Raw genomic sequence first — 8,721 nt, 5'->3', positions numbered from 1 at the left:
CCTACCTAAACTTGTTTTTAGGTGGATAGACACTCAGGGGAGGTAACTAATCGTAAAATACTACGCCGGTGTAGTGATGAGGAGTACTCCATTCCAACAATAGAAACGAGCCTCGAACCCTCCATGAGAATGCTCCCTACCCAAACGTGTTTCCAAGCAGATAGATACCCAAGGGAGGTAACTAAACTTAAAATACAAGTACGTAGTGAAGAGCGCTCCATTCCAACAATAGAAATGAGCCCCAATCACTTGCACCACCTAAATCCTCCATGAGGACGCTCCCTACCCAAACTTGTTTCCATGTGGATAGACATCCAAGGGAGGTAACTATTTATGGATTAAAAAAAGGTCAAAGTTACCCAAACTTGTTTCCATGTGGATAGACATCCAAGGGAGGTAACTATTTATGGATTAAAAAAAGGTCAAAGTCACATGATAAAGCTAAAGCTTAAAGGATGAATCTCAATAAATTTATTGATGATCTTTCTATTCATCTTTAAATATCTTCTCTTTTCTTGTTGTCTAAGAGCACCTTCCCATAGGAGCTCTACAAGCACCTTCAACTTAGAGAGCCTCTTGAAATTGGAAGCCCCCATAGTTGCCTAGGAAACTGGCTATGAGTGTACATCTTCCAAGTAGGCAAATTGCTATGCATTGCTTTTATTTAAGTTTAAAGCTTGCCACGTGTTTTCAAAATGTGGGCATTTGTAACATTTCAAACTTCATGCTGTGAATCGGCAACGACAAGTTTGGGAGGCGAAAGGCACTTGTGGAGGGTGGTTCAATCACGTAAGTGGCGATTCAAGCAAGCCTAGAGGGATAGCCTCAAGAGTTAGCAATGCTTTCAAGCGCGATTTGGGACCGCCTACAAGAGAGCGGGGCCTACAAGAACGCAAGCCCCGCTCGTGAACCTTAAAGATACCACCTCGAAATAGGGGGACTCTCCATTTAAAAACTTAAAAAGTGTAGAATTAGATGGTCGATGCCTGGTCCTTGATTCAACGGTAACAGGAGTTTTTGAAAATGGGTTCATATTTAGAGCCGACACAGATAGCGCCTGAGCCAAATTTGGGTCATTTCCCGATGTTTCATTTTCGGAAGCTGCGGCCGAGCTGCCATCATTGGCAGGCCAGCTAAGAGTGTGGACGTGTCAAGTCGCGCCACGCCAGCAGACAGTCTGCAACCAGGCTAGGGCGCTCAGCTAGGAAGGGGGGCCGGGACTCGGCCGTGCCGCCCCTGCTCCTCCTTCTCTATGGCCCTGTTCTTCCACTGATCCTTCACTTCTAAGTTCTCAAGCTCCCCAGCCTTCCCTGTCGATGAGAGTATTTCCTGTTCGCTCGCCCGGCCTCAATCCCCCTGGTTTCCCCGTGATAATGTGTGTGCGCGCGCACGCACTCTCATGGGGGCCTCGTGAATTTGAGCGCTCTGCATGTTGGCGTCGCGGATGAATTATATTGCGCCTCTCTCTCTCTCTCTCTCTCTCTCTCTCTCTCTCTCTCTCTGTACCCCGCTGTCTTTCCAGCCCACTTTACCAATCCCCCAAATTTCCTCCCTCTCCCTCTCCTGATTCCTGATCTTCGATCTTCGATTCTCGTCGGAATCGGAGCCCACAACCTTTACAAACCCAACTGCGTCACTTAAATGTTGCTCGCGATCATCCTTGTCCTGTTTTGAATTCAAGCGTTTGCAAAATACAACCACCTGCCCTGGGGCCTCTCTCAACCTCTCTACTAGCTCACCTCATCATCACTCCACCCTCGATCCTTTTCCTCTCCCAGTCGCCATTGCTGCTGGGTGCACACACAGATCGAAGGCGTCGGGTGGATGGAATTACGGAGTAGGCGAAATCTATGAAGCAGTAGAGAGTCTATCACACGGCATTGTGATTGTTTATGAGAGTTGCAACTAACACATGGTGGAGAGAGAGAGAGAGAGAGAGAGAGAGAGAGAGAGAGCATGCGCACCCACACTTCAATGCCAGGGTGCTCACTCCTAAGTTACCTTTTGTGAATCAACCTCAAACATTCAAGTATACGGATGATCTTATCACCTGCCCTGATGTTCCGAACATGTATATGGTGCTGGCATATTCTGTAAGAGAGAGCCCGTGATGAGCGCACACGCATGCAAGCGTGTCGGATGTACATTCTTCCTTACTGAGCCTTTTCAGAGCCGTATGTTGGCTTGCTCAATTGGGTGTCAAGCCCCTCCTCAACTCCAAATTTTCCTGCTTTATTAGCGTTCATTGCAGGTATGCAACAACCTCAGCATTCTGCATCCAAAAGTTAACTTGCTTTCGCTTTCGATGCACAGCTCACGGCTCAGGTGCGCTTTGCCTATTTTGTTTACCAGAACATCCTGGCTTTCAGACATTGCACAGCAAACATCCAAGAGCCATTGAAACCATAGCCATGTTCAATGCTGGTGGGTTCACATGGCCCACGACAGGTACAATTTGACCCTACTGTCTTCATAATTGTACTTTTTGATCTTTTTGCTAGCAAGAATTTGACAGCCTTTAGGATTTGGAAAATTTCCATTAATGGTGCACATTTTTTTCTCTAGAATACCTGATGTGCGAACCTGTCTGATTCAATCACCCCCTTTTATCACATGTTTCTGTTATGTCATAGACATTACTGGCTCTACGTTTGACGTTCAATGGCTCAATTCTTGCGGGTCCTTGTTAACATTGTCACCCATTGCAAAGATCATCATTAAACCTTTTACAATAACAATCTAGTAGTTACATGTTTCTCACTTGTGAAACAGTTCTTTATTTATTTCTGAATTTGTTTAAGGGATCTTAACGATGTCAACTAGTTTACACCATATCAGATTTCAGTTTGTAGGCCAGCCGTAGCAACAAAGGCAAGGCAAACAGGGTGAAAGATTGACTTAGTGTAATTTGCTAAGGTCACGGCTCTTCTCTTGAAAAACCAATGCTAAGTTTTTGTTGATCTCCTGTGCCTTGCTTGCACAGCGAGCTCGACCAATGTGCTGATAATTCTCAAATTTTCCTGGATAAAACGGATGTGTATGGAGCGAGCTCAGCTATTAGAAGCTCACCTGCAGCAGTTGAGATTGTTCTTCAGTGTATGATTTTGGCTGCAGAAAGTCAAGCCAAGTATAGAAGAGAGTTCCTTAGTTCAATAAGTAAGCCTTTTTGCTTTCATAGGAACCTATTAAACAGATCAAGGTAGAAGTTGTTTTGATGCCTTATGATCTATGTATGGTAGAGTAGTTTTTTGTAGTTATGGAAGAATCTGTTGTGTAGGTCCAAGGCAAGCTTTGATCCTGTAGCTTCCCCCATACCCTCTTCAGCATCACAGATTTCTGAACTTCATCAATGGTTGCTTGTGTTTTTGGCTACTTAAGAGGCCTCTTTTCTATGTGTGTCATCTACAATGGGTGCTATTGTGTGCTGATAAAAGTCTTGTTGAGTGTAATGGAGCAAGCTTCCACTCGGCTGATAAGTTTCACTTGACAAGTTCCGCTTCACTAATTTCTCCAACCTTTTTGAGAAGATTCTGTTTTAATATGCTCAAACTGTGCAAACTTTGGCTCTCCGTCTAAGAGGTTGTGCCCACCATGATAGTCTGATTCCTAATCATGGCTGTCCCGTTAGCCAGTATAGCCTGGATTGTTCTTTTCATGTACCAAGGTTTGTGGATGAATTTCTAAAACCTCCCTTACTGAGTTGATTTTGTAGCAATTAATTGTTCACCGTTAATGAAAATAGGAAAGGAGGGAATGACGTCTACTAGAACCATCACGCAACTCATTAAATTTTAGAAGTAAATGTGTAAACTTCGATTGTAGACCTTTATTGGACTTGGAAAGTGCAGACTTCCTTGGCAGAAGCTGCATATACATTCTGAGGAAAGTCGGGCAAATTTTGAGGGTCAGCAAGAATGTTGAACAGTAAGGGCAGTAAGACAAATGTTCAAGAAGATTCATCAGTCTTTTCATAAGATCTGACCATTGGGGTTGGTCAGTGACCATATGAAAACAACAAATCTTCCATGTGCTTGTATCACTGGAAACTAGTGAGCAGTGGAAGGTCTGCTCTTAGCACTTCAGGTAGGCGACATATATTAGGAGTGGAGGCTTTGAATTCTCTCTTAGATTCAATGTCGCTTTACGATCGCTACTTCTATTGCTAAAGCTTATGCTACACAAACTCTTCTTTTCTTTGACTTGTATACAGAGTGTTCTTGTCATATTTTGGTCCTCAAGTGCTTTTTGCTTATGCTTATTTTTTTTGAATAAACAAATGCACATTCTCAGACATTAGCACCTGCCAAACTTTTTACTTTCTTGTTCATGAACAGAAAAGCTTTCTGTCACCTTATTCAAGTTTTGACGTCTGGCAGGTTGAAAAGTGGCTAGTTTCTGGTACCCATGCTACTCTCTCAAAAAGTTCAATGCAAAACTGGGATCGAAGATCTCTTCAGCCAGCTAGGAAACACACAATTGAGAAGAAGGTAAAGCTGCTCTTCAGACTCACTTTTGCTGTTGTTTTGATAACTAGTAATGTGTTCGTTCCTTTGATTGTGTGCACTGACCTTTTCTTTGTACTGTGATGAAGGGCAATTTGCTAAGTGCAGCAGAACGTGCTTTTCAACGATGTGCTCGGCGAGATTATCGAATCCAACTAGAAAAAGATGTACCTCTTTGGCACCCAAGCTAAGAAAGTTCTGGCATTTTTCTATAATGTAGTGGACCTTAAACAAACCTGTACACACTTTGCAGGTGCTGGCTTTGCGAACGAAACTGAGGCACGAGGTTGATACACGCAGAGCATTGGAAAGGGCTTTCAGACGCACTCTTGGAGTGCTGCCACGTTTCTCTCCCGGTCTTTCTTCAAAGGTCTGCAAGGTGTTGCTTGTGTCAGATAGTTTGGCTCTATGCTCTGCATACATGAGGATTCATCTGAAGAGTGATCAAGCTTGTTTCAAGCAGAAATATGCAAAAATGATAATGATATTATAAATTTCTCACTATCCTGTCTCATTGGTCAGGTCAGGGAGCTTTTAGCGGAAGTTGCTGTTTTGGAAGAGGAGGTTATAAGTCTGGAGGAATGCATTGTGGCATTGAGGCAAGAACTGTACAATGAAGCAGTTAACCTAACTGCTTCCAAGATGCCAACTGAACCAAGTGCTGAGTCGGAGCTGCCCACGAATAACTGCACTCTTGGTCCAACACGTGCGCCACAGATTCGAAGTCTCCAAAATGAAGTCAGATCAAGAAGAGATTCTGTTATTGCAAGACTCCTACCTCCAGTAGTTGGGAGCAAAATGAAGGAGTGTACCTCAAAGGTAAGGTCTGTTGCAGATGACAAACCAAATAATCTCGAAAAGCTGAAAAGCCAAAAACCCCCTTTATTTGCTTCTAAACAAAGCTGCAGTAATGTTTTGGAGTTATCTGAGGAGGTAATGACACCAAGAGGAACATCATCATGCCATGCCAAGAATATTAAGACTCAAGAGATTAGCTTGGAGAAGGAGAATCAGCTCAAAATGCCAGACAAGATGGACCATACCCACGTGCAGAGGTCTGGTGCGATGGTACGTATTCTTAACAACCATCATACATATTACTCTGTGCAACAAGATGTGTGTGTTGAATTGCAACTTATTACTTCTCTTGCCTCAAACTTTGTATAAGCAGCTCGACAGCATGCTAAGGAAATTGGATAAATCGCCAAAAGTGGCTAGTTCACGGTTTAATCAGATAAAAGAAACTGTGGAGCCAAATTTGCTGTCAGAGGAGATGGTGTGGTGTTTGTCAAGTGTATTCTTGAGATTAACAAAACAAGGCTCTCTGTTGAACTGTGAGACAGCCTCTACAGTATCGCGCTCCACAGTCTCAAGCATCTGGAGTTTCACATCCAGAAACACCACTAGTTACAACCCTTCTTCCAATGTGACCGAGGAGATAGAGTTCGTGGATCCCTACAGGATATGTGGGGGTTTTGCATCCCCCGATATTGGTCCATATCAGTACTATCAAGAAATATCAACTGGCTCACTTGATTACAGCAAAATCCCAAGATCTGCAGCTCTCTTGAAGAAGCTCATGTAAACTTTGATGTGCCTTCTTTGACATGTACAAGAAGTCCTACTGCTGTCTAGATGCTTATACTCTCTGCCAATGCAGGTGCTTAGTGGAGAAATTGAAAGTAGTGGATTTGCGAGGTCTTACACACCAGCAAAAGTTATCTTTCTGGATCAATATATACAATGCTTGCATAATGCATGTATGTAAGAGCCAAGTTTTTGATTGTGCATTATTGCACCCCATAGTTCCTGAAAATTTTACGTTATGCAGGGGTTTTTGGAGCATGGAATACCAAATAACCCAAATCAAGTTGTTGCCTTGATGCGTAAGGTGAGAGAGATTTTTATTCTCTTGTTTTATTTCCTGTCAGAATTAGTTTAGCCTCCAGTAGCTACTAGAGAGAATGGAATTCTTCTCCTCGGCTAACTCATTTTCCCTGGAATGTACAACCTTCTCTTATGTGCAGGCAGTCATTAATGTTGGAGGCCATGTTCTCAGTGCCCTAGCCATAGAGCATTTCATATTGAGACTTCCCTGTGACTCTGTTGAGGTGATTTTTCCACGATCATTGATGTTTTATGGTTCAAGATTTCCTTTCAAACAGCTTGTTTTGAGATTTAACTATGTTTATTTTAGCTCAAAGTTCACACCGAATCTAACCAATTTTATTCACAGACTTCATGGAAGAAGTGGAATCGAGACACGGAGGCATGGATGCGTTGCTCATATGGGCTCGAATGGCCAGAACCCTTGGTCAGCTTTGCTCTGTGTTGTGGCAGCTGGTCATCCCCTGCGGTAACACATTCTAAAATTCTAGTATTTTGTTGAGGACGTTGGTTGTGGCTCTCATGAATTGTGTGCATGTTCTTTTATCTGTTTGTTATTTTAATGCAACTGTTTGTGCAAATTTTGGTCCTTTGAGGGGGGAGAGTGGAGGTTTGGGGGATACAGAGTAAGGAGTGGGATTGACAAGGGAGTCTTCAAATAGTAATGCCACACTCTATGCCAAGTGGTATGTGGCTAAAGGAGACTTTAAGGGAACTGTACGTTGAAAGCCAGAAGTGCCTGCATCTTGAGCTCGAGTCTCAAGAGCTTGAGTGAAGTCTACTTGAGGCCCTTCTGCCTAACTCATAGAGGAGGGACTTAGAATACGTACCATCGTCACCATCCAGAAGATAAGCACGAAGCTCCATGAACCTTGTGTATTGAGAGCGTGAAAGTGTGCGGAAGCGTCAAAAAGGATGTAACTTGGGGGAAGGCACTCCTGCCTCAAACCCACGACTCCCCTTATGTCACTCTTGGGTTTTGGGAGTGGGGAGCAAGAGTGACAGAGGGAATGCTCATATTGTAATACCTCGCTCTGATGTTGCCCGTACATCAAATACATCAAGTGGTGACAGAAAATTCCTTTTCACTAACTCTTTTTTGTGGATTGCAGGTGCGCATATATACTCCCCTAGGGGTTGAAAATGAGTTGGAGATTGCCAAAGCGGAGTATTTGCAAGCTGCAGTAGGAGTTACATTGACCGGAATTTGCATACCAAAGATGCTGGACTGGTACATGAGGGATTTTGCTAAAGATGCAGAGTCTCTTATGGATTGGATCTCATTGCAGTTACCAGCTTCTCTTGGCAGGTCCATACAAAAATGTTTAGCCAACCGACAAGGGAAAGAAATGGCAGAGCTGGTCCAAGTCATGCCCTACGATTTTACTTTCCGGTACCTACTGGCATTGCAGATGTCGTAACAATTTGGAAGGCATCTGAGTGATTTATGGCATGAGGACGTCGAAGGGATTTATTTTTTCAATCTGCATTTTTTGCACGCTGAACAACATGCTGGTGAATGCCTCAAGGTAACACGCATGCGTGAGTAGCCCATGCAAATACCAGCCCAGCCTGCCCAGTACTAAACATTGCTCCGTGCAATGCCTCCGTTCAATGTACCATTATAAACATGTTATATAGAAAGCCATAATGTTGCTAGCTAACCTCATGCATTTAGAAATTCCTTATTCTAAATTGTCAAGTCACTGTACCATGGCGACAATGTAGCCTGAGGTACAATAAGTGTATTTACTTTAGTTATGTGATCCACACCGAGAGTCCTGAAGAACACCAATCAAGGAAATTTGAGGTGTCTTCAGAAGTAAACTTTGTTGTCATTAGCAAATAAGCCAAAGCTATCTTCGGCAGCCCAAATGAACCCAATTGAAGTAGACATTTGACTAGTATGCTATTCACAAAGCTTTTTATTACATCTTACCTATTTCCATTTCCTGCATTTCACACATTCAGTTCACATCCAGCTAATTTCGGAGATCTGAGCTCTTCATTGGGATGAAACACTCTGTCAAACCCAGATTTGTTTAATGTTTAGGCTCATTGGAAAGCTCTACTGACCGCCATCTCTCTCCTCGTGGGTGTATTTATATAGATTAACATGTACATAGCAAAAATGAACATACAATGTCGTTGTCTGCTTACATGCACCTGTTGAATGGTGGGTTTATGCATTTAATCGGTGGTTTAATCCCTTTCATCAAACGTATGTAGAAGGTGAGTAACATTTGTGTTGAGCATTGCTTGCTCTTTAGTAATGCATCTTCGAAGAGCAGGTCGCACCTGCACACATGCGCGCGTGCGCACACGTTTTTTT

At 43.2% G+C, this 8,721-nt stretch overlaps 1 protein-coding gene across 2 annotated transcripts; it reads left to right on the top strand.

The window, feature by feature from the left end:
• The first annotated feature begins 1,086 nt into the window (after window positions 1–1,086).
• Window positions 1,087–8,460, top strand: LOC147421569 (uncharacterized). 2 transcript variants are annotated; one of them, XM_086502470.1, is made up of 12 exons: window positions 1,087–2,251; window positions 2,353–2,448; window positions 4,377–4,487; window positions 4,592–4,669; window positions 4,756–4,872; window positions 5,025–5,570; window positions 5,674–6,083; window positions 6,163–6,262; window positions 6,334–6,393; window positions 6,530–6,613; window positions 6,739–6,858; window positions 7,502–8,460. In XM_086502470.1, exons 2-12 carry the CDS (start codon window positions 2,419–2,421, stop codon window positions 7,808–7,810), a joined length of 1,965 nt encoding a protein of 654 aa, XP_086358596.1. In that variant the 5' UTR covers window positions 1,087–2,251; window positions 2,353–2,418; the 3' UTR covers window positions 7,811–8,460. The 2 variants fall into 2 exon arrangements, with proteins under 2 accessions (XP_086358596.1, XP_086358597.1); XM_086502471.1 differs by lacking the exons at window positions 1,087–2,251; window positions 2,353–2,448 and adding an exon at window positions 2,601–3,156.
• The last annotated feature ends 261 nt before the right edge of the window (window positions 8,461–8,721 follow it).

This window comes from Adiantum capillus-veneris, chromosome 27 (assembly GCF_014529385.1).
Source record: "Adiantum capillus-veneris isolate H3 chromosome 27, ASM1452938v2, whole genome shotgun sequence".
Classification (NCBI taxonomy): domain Eukaryota; kingdom Viridiplantae; phylum Streptophyta; class Polypodiopsida; order Polypodiales; family Pteridaceae; genus Adiantum; species Adiantum capillus-veneris.
This window is presented reverse-complemented; position numbering and strand designations above follow the sequence as displayed.

What these genes read in the sequence shown, in the direction of transcription:
- LOC147421569 (XM_086502470.1), top strand. Translation starts at nt 2,419, where the DNA reads ATGCTGGTGGGTTCACATGGCCCACGACAG. An exon ending in GTTCACATGGCCCACGACAG is followed by an intron (nt 2,449 to 4,376) that starts GTACAATTTGAC and finishes GACGTCTGGCAG; the next exon opens with GTTGAAAAGTGGCTAGTTTC. An exon ending in AACACACAATTGAGAAGAAG is followed by an intron (nt 4,488 to 4,591) that starts GTAAAGCTGCTC and finishes ACTGTGATGAAG; the next exon opens with GGCAATTTGCTAAGTGCAGC.